The sequence below is a fragment of the Stegostoma tigrinum genome, chromosome 20, assembly GCF_030684315.1.
Source record: "Stegostoma tigrinum isolate sSteTig4 chromosome 20, sSteTig4.hap1, whole genome shotgun sequence".
NCBI classification, from domain to species: Eukaryota; Metazoa; Chordata; class Chondrichthyes; order Orectolobiformes; family Stegostomatidae; genus Stegostoma; species Stegostoma tigrinum.
The window spans coordinates 41042748-41068293 of NC_081373.1; the positions used below are offsets into that span (position 1 = coordinate 41042748).

General features: G+C 40.1%; 1 protein-coding gene across 1 annotated transcript in view; it reads right to left on the reverse strand.

The window, feature by feature from the left end:
• Nucleotides 1-25546, reverse strand: part of LOC125462049 (protein CC2D2B-like) — an 88171-nt gene that overhangs the window by 9314 nt on the left and 53311 nt on the right. Inside the window, exons 10-15 of the mRNA XM_059652934.1 lie at nt 22774-22863; nt 22332-22445; nt 17469-17603; nt 4822-4944; nt 4208-4266; nt 1146-1323 (exon numbers count right to left, since the gene is read on the reverse strand). Coding sequence (XP_059508917.1) covers nt 1146-1323; nt 4208-4266; nt 4822-4944; nt 17469-17603; nt 22332-22445; nt 22774-22863 — 699 coding nt within the window. The remainder of the gene's footprint in view (nt 1-1145; nt 1324-4207; nt 4267-4821; nt 4945-17468; nt 17604-22331; nt 22446-22773; nt 22864-25546) is intronic.

A 25546-nucleotide genomic window follows, 5' to 3' on the forward strand; every position in this document is an offset into this window, starting at 1 on the left:
GTCTGTCACTTGCTGCTTTCACTGTTTGGTGTGCAAGTAGTCCTGTTTGGTGGCTTCACCAGGTTGGTGCCTCATCTTCAGGTATGCCTAGTGCTGCTCCTGGCATGCCCTCCTGCACTCTCCACTGAACCAGAGTTGATCCCCTGGCTTGATAGTAATGGTTGAGTGGGGTATATGCAGGGCCATGAGGTTTCAGATTGTGCTGGAGTACAATTCTGCTGCTGTTGACGGCCTATAGTGCCTCATGGATGCCCAGTCTTGAGTTGTAGATCTGTGCAAAGTCTGTCCCATTTAGCACAGTGATAATGGCACACGACATGATGGAGGTTGTGGGTCTAGGCCCAAAACGTCAGCTTTTGTGCTCCTGAGATGCTGCTGGGCCTGCTGTGTTCATCCAGCCTCACATTTTATTGTCTTATGATGAAGGTTGTTCTCAGTTTGTACAATCAATTTATACCAGGCCACTAAAAAGGAAACAGTTGCATAACTCATGTTGTAAGTCTTCAGATTAATTAGCTCAAAATTCACATTCACGTTCCAAAACAATTTGCCTCCAATTAATTTTCTGGAATTTCGAATGTAATTGCTGTATCCATCCTCTAATACTGACTTTGTCTCTCCCTTTGGCAACAGTTTGAACAGTCTGTTCACAAATTTGATTTCTCATTTGATCCTAAGATAAACTTCCAATGTCAATTCATGACGTCTCTAACATCACCTATATCTACTTCAGTAATGTTGCTTAATTTTCTCCTGTCTCAGAGCATCATATGCTGCAACCCTCGTTCATGCTTATATCAATATATAGTGTTGACTACACCAATGCACTTCTGATCTCCTGCATTCTACTCTCAATAAGTTTAAGATAATTCAAAATGTTGCTGTCTATGTCTTAACTCACACCAAGTCCCATTTCACCATGGCTTTCATGTTTGCTGACCTTAACCAAGCTTTTGGTCACCTGGACTGCTGTCTCCACATACACCTTAATGTCACATCTTTCTAATGTTCCTCTGAAACGTCTTAGGATGTTTAATTTGGTTAAAACTGCTATACATATATGTTGTTGTGTTGCTAGTTTGACAAGTCAGTGATGAGAAGAATTTTAATTGAAAAACTAAGTTGTTCGAAGAGGTAACACAAACCTTGAATTCTTTTAATAAACTTTCTAATCCTGTGCTCTGTTCTTCACTCACTGAGCGACCAAGGTTTTGTTCAAGTAGTGGAAGAAAATTTTGAAACACTCCAGTGCAGTAACGATTCCATCGCGTTGGGTGCTGAGCTCTCCATTCCATGATTTTATTCTTCAAAGCCCATTCAATCCTAAATCACAATGAATAAGTAGAGAAAAAAGCACATAATAAAATATCTGTACAAACCTAAGAAGTAGGATTAGAAGTAGGCCATTCAGATCCTGGAGCCTGCTCCACCATTCACTTTCACCATTCTGCTGATCTGTTTATGTTTCAAAATTCACATTCACATCTAACTCCAATAACTATTGATACTGTTCCATAACAAGAATCTATCTAACTCTGCCTTACAAGCATTTAATGGCCCTACTTTCACCACTTTCTGGGGCCAAGGATTCCAAAGTAGCACAATTCTATGAGAGAGACAGATTTTCCTCATCTCAGCTCTAAAAGGGTGACACCTAATGTTAAATCAGTTCCAGTAAGTTGTTGACTGATCAACAAGAGGAAACATCCTTTCCACATCAACCTTTCAGGACTATTAAGGAGCTTATAAACTCAGTCAAATCATCCCTTGCTCTTCTCAACTGAAAACAAGCCCAGCCTGTCCTCTCATTCCAAATGTCATTTTGTGGAGGGAAACAACCCAAAGTTCACTAGCCATGGGAAAAGTTTTAAACATTCAACTCAAGTATGGGTTACCACACCAATACGTTGATTTGTTTAAGTTATTAATTGTATATTTAATATCAGATTTTTCCATTAGATAAATGTTATTTTTCAGGCTTAGTTCAGCAAAAAGGCCAGCTTTTAACAGAAAAGTTTACCTATGCAACAGCAATTTAGCCAACATAATCTATAAATTAACCTACATTCATAACTCTAAGTGCTATAATGATAGCAAGGGTATGGCGGTGTCCTCTGCTGATCCTCCAGGAAGAGCGTGGCCCTTCTCTGAACCGTTTCTCTACTAGGACCACCAGGTCCCTTATCAGAGAATCACTGAATCATCTTCCCTTTCTCTGACATGTTCATAAGCTGTGTGGCATTACAGAAGTTTTAGAATGCCAATGTACATCCAGCTGTACAGCAGACTTTCAAAGATGACATGGCCACAAGATATACTGGTCTTTTGGCAAATGTTTGCTGAGTGTTGAGTTGAGTCAGGAACAACACGTTGCAAAATGGGACCGGAATCCAATGTGACAAACACTATAGGGACTGAGCAGTTAGGTAATGCATTGAGCTTGGTAAGATATGGTCATAACTCTCTGGGTCCAGCAGCAGAAATCCCTCCTAAAAGTTAAATTCAATTCTAATATACAAAAGAAAATAATGTAAGATGCTGCCTGAGGGTACATCAAGGATTACATTCTGCGAGCCCTAACAGCTTCACTCATACAAGTTTTCATTTTTGACCTTACTAGGCATACAGCAGTCTTTCAGGGTTTCCTTTAAGCACTATCTTGAGCTCAAAGTGGCAGAAATGCTCACCAGTGTGGGCATCCTCCAATGTTCATTCCACGAGCACCGTATTCAAAGTTCAGCTGTGCACCAGTTCAAGTGCTACAAGCCAGTAATAGCCCTTCACAGCTCAAGTAAATTTGTAAATACACTTGTAAATATATTTTCATTTTACATCATCATCTGTCTGTTTGATTGTCATTTTTAACTATAGCTACAAGAATGAATTTAGGGAGACTTTCCTTTCTCAGTGCAACACCATATTAGAACGATGTCTGGAGGAATGTTACTCTTTCTCGAGTGCCCATTGTAGCATCAATTCTGGTCATGTTTGAATGTGGAAGCATTAGATTTTGTGAAGTCTTCCACCTATTTGTAATGTTAACGTTTTTAGCCAACAGGAAAAGCCAAAACAGAACGAACGAAAAGCTTCTAATTGTGTTTGGCAACGAACATTGGGTGCTTGTTTTTTATGGCAGCAGCACGTCTTCTATTAATGAATGATGACTTAACCCAGCTCAGTTGCATTAGGGATAACAAAGTGTGAAGCTGGATGAACACAGCAGGCCAAGCAGCATCTCAGGAGCACAAAAGCTGACGTTTTGGGCCTAGATCCTTCACCCGAAACGTCAGCTTTTGTGCTCCTGAGATGTTGCTTGGCCTGCTGTGTTCATCCAGCTTCACACTTTGTTATCTTGGATTCTCCAGCATTTGCAGTTCCCATTATCTCAGTTGCATTAGGAGTGAGTGTCAAATAAGTCCTGGTTTGTTGTAGCTATGCTTTGTTCTCTGTCATGGTGAAGGTGATATTTTATCTGGTCAATGCCTTTATCTTCCTCATTAGAAGAATCCTGCTGCTTTTACAAAACCTCATTGTTCATCAGACCCCTCTTTGTCTGCTCCACTTGTCCAAAGCACAATAGACAAGGATTATCCTGTGAACTCTGTAGCATACTGCAAGGTCTCTCTACTGCCCAACCCCCAAGCCCCCAGAAGCATGGGAACCCATTCTGTGGCCCTTGGTGGCCCCAGTGGAAGAATGCAAGGCATTGCATATACACTCGGCCTCAGGGGTTATGTGGCAGAGTGATCAGCAATGGTAGCTTCTCTCAGAGCATCCACCCTTGTAAGGCATGTGACCTTTGAATGAAACAAGAACTTGATAAAGTTATTTCACTCAATGTTGGATTTATCAGGAATATAGCCACAACTGTAAATGCGTATGTAGTGTACGATGATAATGAATTGTATGCAAAGTATTTGTTTAACAAGTCTGACAACTACTGCATATTGATTTGCTCTATAACTTGCATCTGTCTTTAATGGGCCCATGTTTCCTTTGCAAGTAGTTGCTTTTTACAGTTCTCCCAACTGGCTGAATTTTTGCTTTTTTTTTGCATTTTGTGAGATTCTTCTTTTAGATTTATTCTGTACCTACATTGATTCCGGTTGCCTATCTACACAGGTAGAGCTTTTACCTTTAGGATTATGCACTGGTTTTGTATATTGAAAAAGTATTCAAACAATACAATAATAAACATAGCTTCTACCTGCTCTGTAATTTATCAACAAGGCTTTTTTCTGTGACGTGGTAGATTAGTTCTGGCGGCTAGAAAACATTTTAGTATTATATGTTACAGATGTACTTAAGTGTCTAATGAAAATAATTTCTTCATATTACTGAATCAATCAAATTGAAATATTCTTTGTACAGCAATACAAATAAAGTTATTTAATTTAAGGTACACAGGAATATAGAAGCAGGAGTAGGCCAATCAGCCCGTCAAGTCTGCTTGCGCATTCAGTTATATTATGACTGATCATCTAACTCAAAGTCACCTCCCTGTTCTATCCCCATATCCTTTGATGTCCTTCATAGCCAGGAATCTATTGATTTCTGGCTGAAACATATTTGATGATTGAACTTCTACGAGTGTCTGTGGTAGAGAAATCCAAAGATTCACTAACCTTTGAGTAAAGAAATTCTTCTTCAACTCAGTCTTAAATGGCCTAACCTTTACCCTGAGATGATGTCTCCTGGTTCTATACTCATTGTTAAAATCAGTTTCAAAACAGGCAGTTGTGTATCAGCAGGTAAATGTTATTTCAAGATCATGAGCCATAATGTTGACTTTAATATTTCAGATAAACCAGAATCAACTACCTGTACAGAAGATAATACATAATTCTGGGAACCCTTGGTGAAGAATGGTCGCCAATTATTTTCCTTTGTGACATCAAAATTTACACTCATAGGGAGACTGTTCTTCTGAATATTAGCCCAGACCTATAAGAATGTGTTTCAAAAGTCAGTACATAATTTTTAAAATTTACTGCACATTAATTAAAATATTTAATACTTAAAACAGTATCAAGTAGTATAATACATTATGCAATAAGAACAAAAAAATTCTGGAAAACTGAGTAGGTTTGACAGGAGCTGTATAGAAAAATGTACGTTTTAGATCATGATATTTTACCAGGCGCTCTGTTTCACTGTTTTCCATTAACTCTGTTCCTCCCTACGCAGATGCTGTCAGACCTGTTGGGCATTTTCAGCATTTTCTGTTTTTATATCAAACTTTCAGCATCCACAGCATTTTGCTTTTGGATTAGCCTTCAGTAGATTTTATCTTGTCTACATCTCTCAAATTTCCAAATTTTACTAAATTAGATTGCAGATAATGTTATACTCCAAAGATCATTAACACCATATTTCCACTGCAAGTATTTACTTATGTTGAATGCAGAAGTTTGGGAACTACTTCAGTTTATAACTAAATACACCATTATGGCAAAGATAAGAGGATTGAAGTGTCTTTCTTTAATTCTACTACTCCACCACATAAATTGAATTGATTTATCCGGTTCCCAAAATGGCCAATCATATACTTCCTCTGTACTAGACTTTAAAAGATCTATCAATCAATTTCTTTAATAAACACAGTGTTATTTATTACAAGAAGAATTATTCAAGGATGATGCAATCTGCTTAACAGACTCATTTTGTCCACGAAAATATGCCTACTCCTCTAAATAACTCAAAACAGATAAACACGAATTCTGGGTAAAAGGGAGGAATACAGTTACTTTCTATATTGTTTTGGGACAAGGACACTTTCGAACAATAAGTGTTAGTTCTTGAAGGCAAGAAGTAAGGAGAAAGTGTGGAATATTTAGATGGCTGACAGTCTAATGTTCTGATGCATGAAGGCACCAATCACAAGCAGTTGACTGCAGGGTCTTTGCCATTGTGATAATCAGGTTTCAATCTGGACCAAGCCTCCAGCTACCAGATTGGACCGACAAGAAGAGTTTTCTAGAAACAGGAAGACTGGGCTGGGAAGCACTTTTCTGACCCCAAGCTGGCCATGAAACAGAATCCCAAACAATTTCAAACTAGATGTTAAAACCTGATAGTTGTAAAGACAACAACAAAGTGTGGAGTGGATGAACACAGCAGGCCAAGCAGCATCTCAGGAGCACAAAAGCTGACGTTTTGAGCCTAGACCCTTCATCAGAGAGTTGTAAAGATGGACAGCTGTCTGCAGTAAACAAGCAGTTATCATAAGTGTCATGACAACTGATCATAGTCCCAAATTATTTATGGGCATATTGACTTTTTAAGGAAGGCAGTATTTTTTATTTAAAAACATTCAAAAGGACATGCAAGCTAAAGATGGCTTGGATTGTAAATTCAAATATAAATAAGGATGTAACTCCAAACTATCGGGAAAATTCCTAGGTGGAATCTTCTCAATCCCAAAACAGCATGGAAGGTCACATCTTGACCTTGTCAAGGAACTTTAGATAGAAACACTTCAAAGGAAGAGTTGCAATACAAAAGCTGAACTGTAATCTCATGGTTACAAGGATAATGGAAACCATTGCCAAGTTAGCAGAAACTATTTCCTATGAGTTATATCCCATATAATGATAAGATATATAAAAATGTAATTCTTGGCAAAATATATATGTAATATCTCATGGTAGAAATACACAGTGGAAGGGCTTAAAAAAATCAACTGCAACTCAGATTTCTGAGTGCTGTTCTTGTGTTGAGTTCTATTGGGTTGGTGTTTACAGCAAGGGTCATAGCAGAAGAACATTCACAGCAAGTTTAAAGAAAGTCTGTTTCTCTTTCTTTATGATTTATGGAAGCAAGTCACAACAAATCCACCATCTAAAAGAAAACAGGACTACTGCATTCAGTTAATTTGCAGAACAAAGAATCTGAAGGCCAAGACCAATGCTAATAGCATGAACCAACTTATCAACCATAACATTCCACCATTAACCAATCATAGACAGGCCAAAACTAACTAATTTATCCTTTTTCTAACTTTTCTTTTCAGAACCTATATCATCTCTCACTACTGCCCTGATGTTGTCGTTAAATATCAGAACAACACCACATCTCTTAACTTCTTATGTGTCCTTCCAAATAGTCTGATTCCTCTGGATATTTAATTCCCAGTTGTGACCGTCCTGCAACCATGACTCTGAAATGCCTTCTAAATCATACTCATTCTGGATAATTGTGCCGTTATCTCATCTGCCTTGTTTCGAATGCTACCAGTATATAGGTAAAGTGCTTTTATGCTAGTTTTTATACCTTCTTTTTGAATTCTAACATTTCCATCAATGATATCTCCTGAGTTTACCTTCCTCTTAACTTCTTTCATAGTCCTCAATGTAGTTAAACCCACCAGTATACTTCCTGTCATTTTCCCCTTCACTTCCCCCATCTCACTGGTTTAAAAATCCAAGTGACCACTCTATTTATCCTTTCTCCTAGAACACGTCCGAGATCAGTTCAGTGGAGACTGTCCCAGTGGTACAGATCCTTCCTGTTCCAAAATTGATGCAAATGCCCCATGAAATGGAACCCCTCTTTCCCACAGCACTCCTTTAGCCACTTGTTTACTTCCCTAATTTTCTTATCTGTATGCCAATTTGCGCACAGCTCAGGCAGTAATCCTGAGATTATAATCCTTGAGGACCTGTTCCTTAATTTATGAATAGAGATGTTAGAATTAATAAAGATGGTATAAAAACGAGCATAAAGGCACTCTACCCAATTGCTTGTAATATTTGAAACAAGGTAGATGAGTTAACAGCACAAATTATGGCAAATGAGTATGATTTAGTAGCCATTGTGGAGCTATGGTAGCAGGATGGTCACAACTGGGATTTAAATATCCAGGGTTATCAAACTATTCAGGAGGACAGTCAGGAAGGTAAGGGAGGTGGTGTTGCTCTGATATTTAAGGATAACATCAGGGCAGCAGTGAGAGACAATATAGGTTCTACAGAGAATAAGGTTGAATACATTTGGGTGAAAATTAGAAATTCTGAGAAGAAAAAGTCACTGACAGGCGTAGCATATAGGTCACCAAATAATAACATCACATTGAGATGGACAATTAGTTGAGAAATAACTAATGCCTGTAAAAACGTATGGCAATTATCATGGGGGATTGTCATCTACATGTCAGTTGGTTGAACCATGCCAGCCAAGGCAGCCTTGAGGAGGAGTTCATTGAACGTATCCATGATAGCTTTCTTCAACGATGTGTAATGGAACCACTGAAGGAGGAAGCTATCCTAGTTCTGGTCCAGTGTAATGAAACAGTGATAATTAATGATCTCATAGTTAGGGATCCTCTTGGAAAGAGTGATCAAAGTATGGTTGAATTTATAATATAGATGGAAAGTGAGAAGATACAATCCAACACCAGGGCCTTGTGCTTAAACAAAGGATACTACAGTAGGATGGGGGAGGCGTTGGCTAATGTAGACTGAAAGCAAAGACTCTATGGTGGGACAGTTGAGGAACAGTAGAGGGCTTTCAAAGCAATTTTTCATAGTGCTCAACAAAGGTATATACCAGTGAAAAGGAAGAACTGTAGGAAGAGGGGTAATCATCCAAGGATGTCTAAGGAAATAAGGGAGGCTATCAAATTGAACGAGAAGGCATACAAATTGGCAAAGACTAGTGGGAAACTAGAAGATTGGGACAACTTTAAAAAATGCCAGAAAAAAGGCTATAAAAAAAGTAAGATAGATTATGAGACTAAACTAGTTCAGAATACAAAGACATATAACCAAAGTTTCTATACATGTATAAAATGAAAAAAAGAGTGGCAAACATAAACTTTGGTCCTTTAGCGGACGAGAAGGGGGATTTGATAACAGGAATAGCTGGGGCACTAAACAGGTATTTTGTGTTGGTTTTCACAGCGACACAAGTAACTTTCCGGTGACAAAGAGACTAAGGTAGGTGAAGACCTAGATACGAATATTATCACAAAAGAGGTTGTGTTGGGCAAGCTAATGGAACTAAAGGTAGACTGGTCCTGATGGAATGCATCCCAGGGTACAAAAAGAGATAGTGGGAGTAATAACAAATGCATTAATGGTAATGTTCCAAAATTTGCTGGACCCTGGGGCAGTTCCAGGAAATTCAAAAACAGACAATCTGACACCACTGTTCACAAAAGGAGGTAGATAAAAGATGGGGAACTATAGGCTGGTTAACTTAATTTCTGCAGTGGGGAAAATGCTCAAATCTATCATCAAGGAAGAAATAGCAAGACATGTAGATAGAAATTGTCCCATTGGGCAGATGCAGTATAGGTTCATGAAAGGCAGTTCATGTTTGACTAATTTTCTGGAATTCTATGAAAACATTACGAGCGCAGTGGACAACAGGGACCCAGTAGATGTCATGTATCTGGGTTTCCAAAAGGCATTGGACAAAGTGCCGTACAAAAGGCTGCTGCCTTTTGTAATATTCACGGTGTTACAGGCAATGTAGTAATATGGATTGAGGATTGGTTAACTAACAGGAAGCAAAGAGTTACAGCATGCTGCTGTACAGAGGGACCTAGGTGTCCTTGTGTATGAATTGCAGAAGGTTGGTTTGCAGGTAAAATTGGTAAATAAGAAGGTAAATGGAATTTTGTGCTTCATTGCTGGAAAGATTGAGTTTAAAACATAGGGAGGTTATTTTGCAGCTTTATGGGGTTCTGGAGGCCATACCTGGAGTACTACATGCAGTTTTGGTCTCCTTACTTAGGAAAGGATGTGCTAATGCTAGATGGGGTGCAGAAGAGATTCACTAGGTTGATTCCAGAGTTGAGAGGGTTGGCTTATGAGAAGAGGCTTCAAAGACAGCAATTATCACTGGAATTTAGAAAAATGAGGGAGGATCTAATAGAAACATATAAAAATAAAAGAGGAATAGATAAGGTAGAAGCAAGGAGGTTGTTTCCACTGGCAGGTGAAACTAGAACAAGAGGGCATAGCCTCAAAATTAGGAGAAGCAGATTTAGGACTGAATTGAAGAGGACTCTCTTCACCCAAAAGGTCATGAATCTGTGGAATTTCCTGCCCAGTAAAGTAGTTGAAACTTACTCATTGAAAGTTTTTAAAGCTAAGATAAAGTTTAGAATAGTAAAGGAATTAAGGGTTATGGTGAGAAGTGGGTAAGTGGAACTATGTCCATGAAAAGATCAACCATGATCTTATTGACTAGTGAGGCAGGCTCGAAGGGCCAAATGGCCTACTCGAGCTCCTGGTTCTTATATTCTTATATAAATAACTGAAAATGAGTAAGATATCCACGAAAGAAGGTATTCCTTGTGCTAAACCTATTGTGTCCAACCAAAGCAAGAGAAAGGTTGAGTAAAGAAGGGAGCCAGTTCCTTCTTCCTCACTCAGGTGTGTAACAATTTGGAGATGTCCTGTCCAGCATCATAACAAATTGGGCATCTTCTCCTGAGACTAGTCATAACACAATGTATGTGGCTTTCAACAAATATCTTATTTGAAAGATATTCCGCTGTGCTTTCATCGGCCTCTTAAAGAAATATCAAGGTATGCACAATCTTTCAAACTCAAGCTCGCAAAAATAATTAAATATGAATGTATCGTAACCTCCAAACTTTGAATAAATGAAATTCTATTTTTGATTGCAATACATCCCAATGTGTACACAAGGACAGATCTTTTTAAAAAAACTAAGACATAGTTAGACACCTATTCTCATCTTCACCATATCATTACCTTGGCTGTAGGGATTGGTGAGCTCATTTGGTTTGATGGCTGGTTTGATAACAATACGGATTCAATTCCCATGTTGGCTATGGTTTCTATGAAGGTCCCAACTTCTTAATCTCTCACATCACCTGAGACTAGTGACCCAAAAATTAAACCACCACTGTTATCCAAGATAATGCCAGCACGGTAGATAGGTTTGGGCTCATCAGAGCCCATCCACTCCAAGCTGGCAGCATCATTTTTTCAATGTAATATTAGACTTTTTCCTTTGTATTCTTCCTTTCTTCTTCATCTACAATGCTGGACCGGTGTCAGTAGAGTGACACCTGTAGTGTGGACTCCTGGTGGCAGTGGCTGTGTCCAGAGTCTGGATTCCTGGCAGCAATAGGCACAGAGCCTAGATTCTAGGAGGTGGCAGCGTCTGGAGCAGGGACTCCTGGCAGCAGTGGGCCAGGAGCCTTGGACTCTTGGTGGTGTTGGTGAGGCAGGGGCGGCCACAGAGCAGGGGTCTCCTGGGGCAATGGCGCCATCGTTGCTGTTCCCAGAACAGGACCACTTGAGATCCAGAACATCTTGTATCAACTTTGCAGAAGCCCTGAAGCTGTGCTTGAGATGTCAATTTGAACAAAATATGAACTCTAATTTAAGTAGTTTCTTTTTATTCTTATTGTCATTCAAAATGGCACTGGATGGTGGCAGCAAAACAATTTTTACTGTTTCTTCAAGCTATAAATGACAATAAATCATTCACTTATTCATTCATTCAGACATCCCTCATCAGAAAGTAGGAGGAACCAACATTGATCAATTGGTCAATGTTAATTTCAGCTTTAATGTCAACTTAATTTCAACCATCTAGAAGGACAAGACCAGCAGATGTATGGGAACACCACTACCATCAAACTCCCCTTCAAGCAAATCACCACCCTGACTTGGAAATATATCACTGCTCCTTCTCTGTCGCTCAATCAAAATCCTGGAATTCCCTCCTTAGTAGCATTGTGGGGCAACCCACAGCAGATGGGCTACAGTGGTTCAAGCAGGCAGCTCACCACCACCTTCTCAAGGGCGATGATGGATGGGCAATAAATGCTGGCCAGCCAGTTATACCGACATCCCACAAAAAGAATTTTTGAAAAATTCTCTAAGGATGCCAGCACTCTCCTGACCTCTGTAACTTGGTTTTTATTGGTATCAAATCCGCCATTAGACCAGCTGTGATGCTAAGATTTGGTAAAATTTGCAATGCAAACTAATTCCAAACTTCCAACAAATCTTTGATTTCTCATTTAGTTTTAGGGGCATCACTTCCATGACAGCTTGTACTAATGCTGTTCTTGGTTGCACTTGTCATCTCTCTCGAATGAGACAGGACTCTGGTAGAGACAGGTCTTGTAGACGACGGTGACTGCCTTAGATTTCTTCTTGGTACTTAAATAATTCAAATAAAGTTGCATGCTTGACATCATGGGGGTGTCACAGTTGTTCAGTGTTTAGCACTGCTACCTCACCGCACCAAGGACCTGGGTTTAATTCTACCTTCAGGCAACTGTCTGTATGGAGTTTGCATATTCTCCCCATGTCCACGTGGGTTTCCTCCAGATGCTCTGGTTTCCTCCCACAGTCCAAAGATGTGCAAGTTGGGTGGATTGGCCATGCTTAATTGCCCATAGTGTTGAGGTAAGTTGTGAGGATTGGGTCTGGGTGGGATGCTCTAAGGCATGGTGTGGGCTTGTTGGGCTAAAGCACCTGTTTCCACATTGTAGGGATTCTATTCTATGATCACTAGTGAGATTCTGACTTGAATTCTTTCATATAGGATAATAGGTTATGATCGGTATATACGTGTGATTCCCTATGGATGTGATAAACTTAAACATCAAAATGTTTAAGAGCCAGGAGCAGTCTCATGGTTTATTTTTCCAACATGGAATATCTCTTTTGGTATCAATTTAGCTTTTTGGAAAAAAATTCCATTGGGTGGTGTGGTGATACAGTGGTTAGCACTGCTGTCTCACAGCACCAGGGGCCTGGGTTCATTTCCAGCTTTGGATCACAGTCTGTGTAGAGCTTGTATGTTTTCCTTATGTCTCCATGGGTTTACACTGGGTGCTCTGGTTTCCTCCTATGGTCTAAACATGTACTGGCTAGGTGGATTAGCCATAGTAAATATGGGGCTAAAGGAATAGGGTTGGTGGGCCTGGAAGGGATGTCCTTCAGAGGGTCAGCGCAGACATAATTGGCCAAATAGCTTCTCTCTGCAAAGTAGGGATTCTATCTATGTCTGACTTATCTTCTTGCTATGTAGAAGTATTTAATGAAAGTAGGAGGAGCCAACATTGGTTAATTGGTCAAGATTAATTTCAACTTAAACGTCAGGTAGTTTCGACCATTTAGAAGGACAAGAGCAGCAGATATATGGGAACACCAGTACCTTCAAGCTCCCCTTCAAACCAATCACCACCCTGATTTGGAAAAATATCGCTGTTCTTTCACTATCACTGGAGCAAAATCCTGGAATTCCCTCCTTAGTAGCATTGTGGGTCAACCCACAGCAGGTGGGCTACAGTGGTTCAAGCAGGCAGCTCACCACCACTTTCTCAAGAGCAATGAGGGATGGGTAATAAATGCTGGCCAGCCAGGTACACCCACATTCCACAAAATGATTTTTTAAAAAATCTCTAAGGATGCCAGCCCACTCCTGACCTCTGTAACTTGGCTTTTATGGGTATTAAATCCATCATTAGTGCAGCTGTAGTGCTAAGATTTGGTAACATTTGCAATATAAACTAATTCCATCCTTCCAACAAATCCTTGATTTCTCATTTAGTTTTAGGGTCATCAAATTCCATTACAGCTTGTACTTGTGCTGTTCTTGGTAGCATTTGTCATTGCTTAACTATATATTTTAGGTCAGGTATCTATGCTTTTACAAACTCACTTTAAGCAAGGCTGCTTGCTAACTTGGCTGAAATTACAATTTTCTAAGTTGAGCTTCTAATCATTCCTAGTTATATTTTCAACTGTTATTGTGTATCAGAATATTATCAAAATAAACTAAATAATAAGGAACACAGGCTACCATTTGATTAATCTGTTCCTGGAAAGTGACTGGAACATTTCTTTTAGCTCAAATGGCACCTCTTGGTATTGGAAAAGACCATCTGGTACAATAAAAGCCGATATTCCTTTAGCTGACGACATTAAAAGAACCTGCCAGTTCCTTCAACAAATTTATTTTAGTTTGAAATCTGGCACTGCAAACTCTGTCAATACAATTTTCCAGGAATTGACCAGAAATCACCTTAAGTACGACATTGACCCTTATGTGATCTATGAAGAATCTGGTTGTATCATCATGCTTCGGCATGAAGACAACTGGAGAACTCTAGTTACTTTGACTTGATTCAATGAGACGATTTTTTTTAACATGCTGGATTTCTGCTTTCACCTGTGCCAGTTTCTCAGGACCTAAACAATAAAGATGCTGTTGCATACTTTATGTCGTTCCACAACTTCCAGTTTCCGGGCTGCAGCCACCTCCTCATCACCATGGACAAACAATCCTTCTGCACATCCATCTCCATTAGGATGTTCTGAAGGCTCTCTGCTTTTTCTGTGACAAGGTGCCCATCTATCACCACTCTCCTTAACCTGACTGAAATTGGTCTAATTTTGAACAATATCTCCCTCAATTCATCTCATTTTCTCCAAAAATAAGGTATTTCAGGGTATCAGGATAGATCTAAGATATGCCTGTCTCTTTTTGGTGTTAAATGGAACCTTTCTTGTTCCAGTCCTACTTGAGGAACCTCCCACAAATATTTCATCCTATCTGTACCCATCATGGTTTTATAAACCTCGAAAAGGTCAGCCCTCAGCCTTTGATGCTCCAGGGAAAATAGCCCTAGCCTAATCAGCCTCTCCCTATAGCTCACACCCTCCAAACTTGGCAACATCTTTGTAAATCTTTTCTGAACTCCTTCCCTGCCTTGTCTTGCCTTTTAGTACATGGTACCTCAGCCAAAGATACCAGGCTCACAGTCCTGCTGTATTGATAGGCCCTTAAGTGCAGACAAAAAGCCATGAAGCTTGTCATAATTGGCAGTATTCTTCAGTCAAGTCAAAAAATGTAGCCTTCGATCAGTGGGGCCTGGCATAGTAAGTCAAGGATAGCCTCCAAAGCTCATCTAGACTGCAATATGAACCAGGCTGGCATGGTCTGATGTTGTGACCTCCACTGCTAGTCATAGAGTCATGGAATGATGCAGCACAGAAATAGACTCTTCAATCCAACTTGTCCAAAGTTACCATTCCTAATCTGACCTAGTCCCATTTGCCAGCATTTGGCTCATATCCTTCTAAACCCTTTCTATTCATATACCCATCCAGATGTCTTTTAAATGTTGTAATTAAACCAACCTCCAAAACATCTTCTGGCAACTCATTCCATACACGCACCACCTTCTGCATGAAAAAGCTTCCCTTTAGGTCCCTTTTAAATCTTTCCACTCTCACCTTAAACCTATGTCCTCTAGTTTTAGACTCTCCCATCCTGGGAAAAGACCTTGTCTGTATACCCTTTCATTGGCCCTCAGGATTTTAATAAACATCTATAAGGTCACCCATTGGGCTCTGACACTCCAGGGAAAAAAGCCTCAGACTATTCAGCCTCTCCCTATAACTCAAACCACCAATGCTGTTAACACCCTTGTAAATCTTTTCTGCACCCTCTCAAGTTTAACAACTTCCTTCTTATAGAAAACTAACCAGGTTTGTATGCAGTATTCTAAAAGTGACCCACCAATGTCCTGTACAGCTGCAACATGACATCCCAATTCCTACATTCTATGCACTGATCAATGAAGGCAAGCATGTCAAATGCCTTCTTCATCAATCTGTCTACCTGTGATAACAAGGTGTAGAGTTGAATGAACACAGCAGGCCAAGCAGCATCAGAGGAGCAGGAGAGCTGACACTTCAGGCCTAGGCCCTTCTTCAGAGCTTAGGGAACTTTGCACCTGCACCCCTCGATCACTTTGTTAGGCAATACTCCCCATGGCCCTATCAATAACTGTACAAGTCCTGCCCTGGTTTGTATTATCAAAATGCAACACCTCACAATTATCTAAATTAAATTCTGTCTGCCATTCCTTGGCCAATTGGCCCTTCTGATCAAGGACCCATTGTACTTTGAGATAATCTTCTTCAGTGTCCCCTTCACCACCTTTTTTGGTGTTATTTGCAAACTTACTAACCATGTCTCCTATACTCACATCCAAATCACTTATATAAATGACAAAAAGTAGTGGATCCAGCACTGATCCTTGTAGCACACTGTCAGTCACAGGCCTCCAGTCCAAAAAGCAATGCCCATCACCCTCTGTCCTAGGGGAAATATGCATAGCACTTCTACGCCATTCCGTTCACCAGGAATTTTTGATCAGTGCTCACAAACTGGGGTGTCAATTTTCCTTTGCTAATCACATCCAGGGCAGTAATCAGGAACAATGCATGGCAGCTCCAGACTGACAGTGCCAACCTGAGTGCACAACAATATTTTACAGATGGTTTCAGTGCCAGGATTTCAGCCCATTCCAGGGTGAGTTGTCCTTTATATGGTGAGTGATAGAGAGGAGCTAGAATTGGATGATAGATTGCCAATAGAATTGGGTATATAATGAATGAGTTTGATGAGATGCAACAAGAAAACCATCAGGCCTCATGGACAAATACCCTCCATGAAACTTGACAAAGCTGGCACTTTGCCAAAACAATGTAAAATTCAGCCTCTGAGATAGTAGAAGCGGCTAATCCTGGAGAATCTGAGATAACACAGTGTGGAGCTGGATGACTACAGCGGGCCAAGCAGCATCTGCTCCTCTGATATCTAAAATTCAGCCCCTGATATCTTTCCTTTTATCTTTTCATAGTTAGTATTACCCACTTACAATTAATTGTTCTCAGGATTGGATATCCTGCTGCAAGTGCCCACTTTTATGTAATATCTGTGCTTTCCCTAGTCCCAGTACTCCACAGGACGTAACATAAACTGAATTGTTTTACCAAGTTTCCAATATGGCTAATCACATGCATTCTCTAAATTAGACCTTAAAAAAATCCATATAACGGGTTTAACACAGTTTGTATTATGAATGTACGAATGTTCATCTATTTAAATAAGTCATCCACTGATGTCCAGCACAGCTAGTGCCATGTACAGCTGCGCTGTGACTACCTCAGTCTTCAAACCAGCATGCAGCTTTGGTGTCACTATCAAATAGGCTGTGGATCCACCAGAGAGCATTGTGAAGAGGCCCCTTACTTTCAACCTGCCTCTCCACAGCTTTTTTAGGCCCCCACATGCACTCCCAGGTTTGCCTACAGTGGCTCAGTTCCTAATAAGTGGGAAATGCAGGACTGGACCATCTCACACATCCATGACTCTACATGTTTCATCAACAAGGCTATGCTACAGAGATCTATACACCTTGTATCCAGTTGGCAATTTACGCCATATATCCAAGAGGGTTGGCACTGTCTCAACCGATGATACCACACATTCACATGTCAAAACATCTCCACACAGAAGGGTACAGAAAGAGATGGATATTTTCTTTTCACAGTCTGAATGTTTCTGCTGTTAGGTCAGATTAATCAAAAACTGTGTTTGGCATATAAAGTGTATAATAGCCTGTTTAATGATTTATTTGAGACAAATGTGCTTTAATGTTCAAGAATACTCACATTTTCTTTATTGATCAAACAATCAGCACTTTGAAGTGGACAAAAAGCATTGTACTGGTCATAACACTCTCCAGTTTCTGGATTCCATATCATGGTGGCCGTTTTTTCTTGAGTAATCACATACGCTGTCACTCCCTTTAAAATAGAAGTTATGAGGTGATACATCAGAATACCTTTTGAATAACTGAAGTATAACCTAAAGAAAAGGCAATATCAACATTTATAATATGAAAGTAAAAAACAGGAACATTGATAAGTTGGCTGAAATTCTTCATCTATTATTTGTTGACAGTCGAATAGAATGGCCACAACCTTCAGGACTCACATAAATAGATTCTACCTAGGGGAACTTGTTCTTGGAATTATGTAGAAGTGAGTAGAACTTCCAACCACACATTCTTTGACTTTTCTAATTCACATTGAAATAGAATGTTTTTCGTCCAATTTGGAATAACAGTTTACTGAAATTATCCCTGACAAATATTGTGTGATTACTGATCATGTAAATGTCATTGATTCTATGTAATATATTCTCAATTCTAAACAAACCTTTATTTGTCATCCTGAAGACAGATTGGATTGAAGTAATAAGAGCACAGAAACATTACAGTACATAATAAAATGGTAAAATTGTAATATGGGACAGTTGAGGAGTGATAATATAACTGGACTGGTAATCTAGAGGCTAGGCTTATTCCACTATGGTAGTTGGTGGAAATTAAATGCAATTAATTACATTTGCAGTAGAAAGTTAGCCTCAGTCGTGGTGGCTATGAAGCTACCGTTAATTGTCATAAGATCCATCTTGTTTACTCGTGCCCTTTAGGGAAGGAATATTGGCAACTCTTGCCTGATCCAGGGTAAGTGGGATTCCAGCTCCACTCTACCTCAGTTGACTCTTAACTGCTGTGTGAAATAGCCTATCAAACCTCTCAGTTCAAGGACAGTAAATGGTGGGCAACAAATGCTGCCTTGCCAGTGACACTTCCATCCCTTGAAAGGATCTCAAGAACATAAAGTAACTAGAAATGTCAAAAAAGTAATTCCAAGATACGTTAGCTTGGAAAGATAAAAGATAAATGGAGATATGACTCAAATGGAACATCGTGAAGTTTTCAAAAAAGTGTAAGGTTACAATAAATAATCTATCACACTTTATTATTATTCCTGCTTCATCATTTGTATGAGTTTCTGTGGTTTTGTTTCTTCTTCAAGCTAGCTTGCAACATATGATTGCCCTTACTATGCTAAGTCGTTAAATCAAGATTAAATCTTTTATGTCAGTTTAAAGATTATTGTGGACTTCCAGCTCTCTACATGCAGGATCCTCTGAGCTAAGTTTTACCACTTCATTGGAGACTGGGTAGTAGGCTTGACAACCTTAAAATTAGAAACTAATGCAGATCCACTGACTAAGGTGAGGTGCTGGAGAGACAACCCACCAGTGGGCCTATTAAAATCATTAAATGGTCAATTTAATGGTCATAAGAGCCTCTACTTGCCACAATTAAAATTTTATATGTGCCTTCAGAAGGAGATAACCTCTTAAGGAGAACATGCCTCGTTTTTCAACATTTTTTGTTAATTAGAGCTCTCCCCTCGATCACCGCCAAGATTACCCTTCATTTCCAGTAGTTTCTGCTACTCCTCTTTCCCACCCCAGCCTGGCATAATGCTAGACTGATGCGAACACAACTGCACTGCCTGCTGGGATTCGGTGCCTTTTCAGAAAGAGACTTGGCTTCAAGTGGTACTGCTGGTACCAGACAGCTGCCAGCTATTTATTGGCCTGCAGCTGTCAGAGGTGCAATTTCCTTTCCAATGAGGCAAAAAGCTTAACTCACATCAGTTAGTAGCACAATGGTCATTAAATGGCAATGCAGTGAGCTGGCCAAGCAAGGATAATGATGGGAAACTTTGATTCCTCTGCCCATCAATAAATTCAGCCCATGCTTGGTAGTAACTTATGAAAGCAAGTTTACAATTTTGTTGGAAGCCCCCAAAATACTGGAAAGTATCAGAAAGAAGTACCATCTATATTACTAACTGCTGCTTAGTGATAAGTTTCCAAAGAAAACAAACATCTGGATCCATTTACTAAAATAGATAGCGTGAATAAACTATAGCATTTATACCAACTACACCATGTGCTCTTCCAGCATAACGACTGGTGTTAATGAGAAATATGAGCAAAGAAGTCAAGTACACGGACTACTTGACACTCATTCCTGTAGTAGTCTAATTTGCTCATCTAGCTTCTAAACTCCTTCCATGCTGATGACTCAACAATTTAACAGATTAATCCAGAGATTTTTCACCTTTTGAATAAGAATACAGTTTCCTGCATTGTTTTAAGTATGCTTTATACTAATTTAGATATATTTTGCTTGATATTTTTGAGTGAAATTATGCTCTGAAGCCACTCTGTTTTTGCCATTTGATAGTTGCCATAATCCCTAAAAGATTATATCATAGAATCCTTACAATGTGGAAACGGGCCATTCGGCCCAACAAGGATGTCTGAGGATAGCAAATGTGGTTCCCCTGTTCAAGAAGGGGAGTAGAGGCAACCCTGGTAATTATAGACCAGTGAGCCTTACCTCAGTTGTTGGCAAAGTGTTGGAAAAGGTTATAAGGGATAGGATTTATAATCATCTAGAAAAGAATAAATTGATTAGGGATAGTCAGCACGGTTTTGTGAAGGGAAGGTCGTGCCTCACAAACCTTACTGAGTTCTTTGAGAAGGTGGCCAAACAGGTAGATGAGAGTAAACCGGTTGATGTGGTGTATATGGATTTCAGCAAGGCGTTCGATAAGGTTCCCCACAATAGGCTATTGTACAAAATGCAGAGGAATGCAATTGTGGGAGATATAGCAGTTTGGATCGGAAATTGGCTTGCTGAAAGAAGACAGAGGGTGGCAGTTGATGGGAAATGTTCATCCTGGAGACCAGTTATTAGTGGTGTACCGCAAGGGTCGGTGTTGGGTCCACTGCTGTTTGTCATTTTTATAAATGACCTGGATGAGGGCGTAGAAGGATGGGTTAGTAAATTTGCAGACGATACTAAGGTCGGTGGAGTTGTGGATAGTGACGAAGGATGCTGTAGGTTGCAGAGAGACATAGATAAGCTGCAGGGCTGGGCTGAGGGGTGGCAAATGGAGTTTAATGCAGGCAAGTGTGAGGTGATGCACTTTGGTAGGAGTAACTGGAAGGCAAAGTACAGAGCTAATGGTAAGATTCTTAGCAGTGTAGATGAGCAGAGAGATCTCGGTGTCCAAGTACACAGATCCTTGAAAGTTGCCACCCAGGTTGACAGGTCTGTTAAGAAGGCACACAGTGTTTTAGCTTTCATTAATAGAGGGATCGAGTTCCGGAACCAAGAGGTTATGGTGAAGCTGCACAAAACTCTGGTGCGGCCGCACTTGGAGTATTGTGTCCAGTTCTGGTCACCGCATTATAAGAAGGATGTGGAAGCTTTGGAAAGGGTGCAGAGGAGATTTACCAGGATGTTGCCTGGTATGGAGGGAAGGTCTTACGAGGAAAGCTGAGGGACTTGAGGCTGTTTTCATTCGAGAGAAGAAGGTTGAGAGATGACTTAATTGAAACATATAAAATAATCAGAGGGTTAGATAGGATGGATAGGGAGAGCCTTTTTCCAAGGATGGTGACGGCGAGCACGAGGAGGCATAGCTTTAAATTGAGGGGTGAAAGATATAGGACAAATGTCAGAGGTAGTTTCTTTACTCAGAGAGTAGTAAGGGAATGGAACGCTTTGCCTGCAATGGTAGTAGATTCGCCAACTTTAGGTACATTTAAGTCGTCATTGGACAAGCATATGGAAGAGTGTAGGTTAGATGGGCTTGAGATTGGTATGACAGGTCGGCACAACATTGAGGGCCGAAGATTGTGGCATGTACTCTCATAGAGTGTTGAAGGTATTGACCTTCTCGCAACATTGCTGGGCATCTCTCGAGTTTATGAACCTCACATTGACCCGGGTAGAAACTTTTGACCAGCCTGGCATGGTCTGATGCTGTGGTCTCCTCTTGTGCTTTGGACAAAAAAGGATGCCCCTATCTGCACTACGCCATCCACTAACTCCTTCAGAACCTTCCTGTTCTTCTCCGCTAAGCCTTGAGCTAACGAACCATTGTTTGCAATTTCTGGAGCAATTCACAGGAACTGTGCAGAGTACTTCTGGACTGACAGCACTTGACCTGATTGAAAGTGCGCAAGTGGCGACAATGTATGCAATATGCCAGGCAGCAATCTCATCCTCATCATAAACTCTTCTAGTCATTATCTGAACCACTCGACCCCAGGTCCAGGGCCTTTCTGACATTACAATTGATGCTCACCTTGATTGCTCTATTAATTAGCTGATTTCTGTTAATTCAATTCAACCTCTACTGGTTTTCCTGTACTCTGATAACCTGTCCTTCTACCCACCCTTTTAATCATCCTTCCTTTCCTAATGAAGGCTTTTGAGATTGCAAAAGGGTTTACCTGTGCTCCTCAGCTTTGGAGACAACGTTTAGTCTCAGCAGGGTAACTGCTCTGAGTGGCATTGCTGGCACCACAAAGCTACCTGCCAGTCGGATTGACCAGCAGCCTTCTAAGATGGGACTTACTCCCAAGAAAGATATGGCTAATATTACATTGCTGCAATATAGCTGTTGCGCTTGTGGATTGCTCTGTCTGACTTTTTATTTGGAAGGGCAGAAACCACAGCACAGTAAACTTGGAAAGAAACTGTTTTTTTTTTGCATTTTTTTTCCATCCTAAATTACTTTCACATCTTGAAGAGTCACATGAATTGGAAATTAAATAGAAACCTAAATCTTTATAATTACATTACTTACTTCAAGAATTGAGGTTCCTAACAGCACAAAAGCATTTGCCTTCATGTACAAGAAGTAGTTACAAAGAAGGACTGCATGGTCTTCTTTACCTCCAAGTATCAGGTTAAGAAATTGCTAAATGTAAACAAAACGAATTAAAGCTATTATATGGCATTCTTGAAGGAAATATGTTCAAAACTATTACTCATGTGTAAGTTATTAGCATTTAAAATCCCATACTTTGGAAATTGATAGATTGTACCAGAAGAACAAATAATATTAATAAATTAAAAATACATATATAGTACACCATGAGTATAAGTTTATATGTAAAAACTTTATTAAACTCATAACATTAGGCCACAACTTAAATTTAAGTCACAGCTAGGAACAGATTTACGTAATGTAATCAGCATGTTCATCCTCTAAAATATATAACATTTATCCTTGGTGTTCTACTTGCCTGTGATGTCAGCCAAGTATTGCAGGCATCTGAGAAGCCTAGGTGATCTGGAAGGTATGGAATCAAGGACACAAATCTAGCTATAAGATTCTAAAATGGGAAATGGTACCAATTATATATGTGTCAATAATATCATAATTAATAGAAATATGAACTGTTTTCTAAGTATAAAGGCAGCTTTTCATTTATTTGGAAGCTGTCAAACTCCTTCACAATTTATTCACTTATTAGATAATAAATAAATGCAGTAAACTTTGCCGTATATCCATTGTTGTAATACAGAGAGCATAAGTAATAAGTTGTTAAGCTTAATATATTTTGCAAAACAATAATTTCCAAACTGAATAAACAGTACAGCTACAATGACACAGGTGAAAGTTTTAAATTGGTAGGAAGGGAAGGGTTTCCTCTTTCTGCACATTAGGGATTCTATCCTTTTTATGTAACTAAATAGGGGTTTGGTGAATTCACAAATGATTTATACAGGGCTGAATTTTACCAAAAATTGTCTTAAGTATTAGTTACATTGAGTTTTTGGAGAGTTTCTCTCTGTGAAGTCTAGCAAGTTTTCTCACATGATCAAACTCACCTCTTAAATTCGGAACCATATTCCATGGCACCTCATTCATCCAATGTTAGCCCAATTGTACCATTTGCTGTAGGTGAAAGTTCTTGCCACTCCTGATGTACCCCAAGCTGGCACTGTATAATAAAGGGCAGGTGCTCCAGGCATTCCAGAGCAGCTCTTGTCGCTTGGAAACATTTGCTCTGGACATGGCAAACGAGGGAAAATTGGACCCTTGCTTTGCAGAGACTGGAGGCTCTGGTAGATGGGCTGGTACAGAGAAGGGATGTCCTAATTCCACACGACCAGCAGAGGATGCCAAAATACCAGACTGTCAGCCTGGTCTGAGGTTGCCTAGCAGTGTCAAAGCAAGGTCAAAGACTTTCCCCACACTGCCAGGGTCAGTGCCATCATTACCTCACCTAGATTCATGCTCTACCACATTTGATATTGCATGTAAATGCATCCCCCACTCAATCTCACCCACTCAATTCCCCCATCCTATTAACACAGCATGTTTTCTATGTTGTCCAGTCACTTGCTTGGGATGCTGAACCACCTCGCCCCTACCTGTAGCTGTGTGCCACCCATGTTCATCATTTTCAATCCCTCCATTTCTCACATTTCAGCAAAAAAAAATGCTCATTAAGAGGGTTGAAAGAGGCAGGTAAAGAGGTAGAATGCTGGATATTCAGCTCGTCACTCCTTATGAGGAGACAATCCTGATCCTTGCTGGTGGGGAATGAGACCAGTGGCAGGAGAAAGGGATGGTATCAGGAGGCTATCAGATGCTTTGGATTAACTACCTCAAACTTGGTGTGGAGACGCTGAAAGAAAGATGTTGTGAAGTAAATTTTGCACAATCAGGAAGGAGATCACACCCAGAGTGAGAAACAGCCTAAGTGAATATACAGTTTGGGGAATTTGGAGGCATAGTTGAATTTAGGCAGCGGGGGGGGGGGGGGGGGGGGGGGGGGGGGGGGGGGGAGATGATTTTTGCTTACCTTTTTTGACTTATAGTAAGTAAATTCTTTTAAAGAGGATGAACTGAAGCCCAAGTTCAGGGACCAAGTTCAACAAGAAGAAGAGTGACATCACAGGTAAACCATAATTTCATTGGTTAGTGATAGCTACCAATTTGAGTATGGGTACTTTCAGATTGAAGATAAATAAATAAAGGAATTTGCGGGCTCCGACCTAAAAGACCTGAATGAAATTTTTAAAAATCAAATTAAGAATTAAGTAATTAAAACAGAGATGTTGTGCCAGGGAATGTGTTATAACTGCATGATGTGAGAGATGGTGGACCCCATTGTGGTTCATGGTGACCACATCTGTAGCAAGTGTTGATTGTTTGAGGACCGACAGCTCAGAGATGATAAGCTGGAATCTGACCTTCAAACACTGTGACGCATCAGGAAGGGGGAGAGTCATCTAGATGCTGTTTTTTAGCAGGCAGTCACACCCCTTAGATTAACTATTACAAATTCAGTCAGTGGTCAGAGAGAGGAGGGTGCGACTACCAGCAAGGCAGGTAGAGGGACCCAGGAGATAGCGCTGAAGGAACCTCAGCCCTTGAGCTTGTCTAACAGGTTTGAGATTCTTGCTCCCTGTTTGGTTCCAAGTGGGGGCTGCTGGGAGGATGAGAAAACTGAACACAGCAACATGGTACAAGGAGCCATTCAAGAGGGGGGAGAAAAGAGAAATGTATCAGAGGGATGAAGGGTTAACTCTTTAAAACCAAGATGAGGAAGAATTTTTTCAGCCAGATGATGGTTAATCTGTAAAATTGTTTTTTCTTTATTCATTCACAGTATGAGGCGGTCACTGGCTAGATAGCATTTATTGCCCATCCCTAATTGCCCAGAGGGCAGCTAAGAGTCAACCACATTGCTGTGTGGCTCTAGAGTCACATCTACGCCAGACAGTAAGGGTAACAGTTTCCTCCCCCAAGAATATTAGTGAACCAATGGGTTTTTCCAACAATGGACAATGGATTCACAGTCATCATTAGACTCTTAATTCCAGATATATTTTGAATTCAAAATTCTGTCATCTGTCATGGCAGGATTTGAACCTGGGTCCCCAGAACGTTATCTGGCTCTCTAACAAAAAGGGAAACACTTGTGAGACTGCCTTCCATGCCACGTCACCATTTAAGAAACTAACATCTTGTTGTGGACATACAGAGTGCAAGGGAGGAAGGAC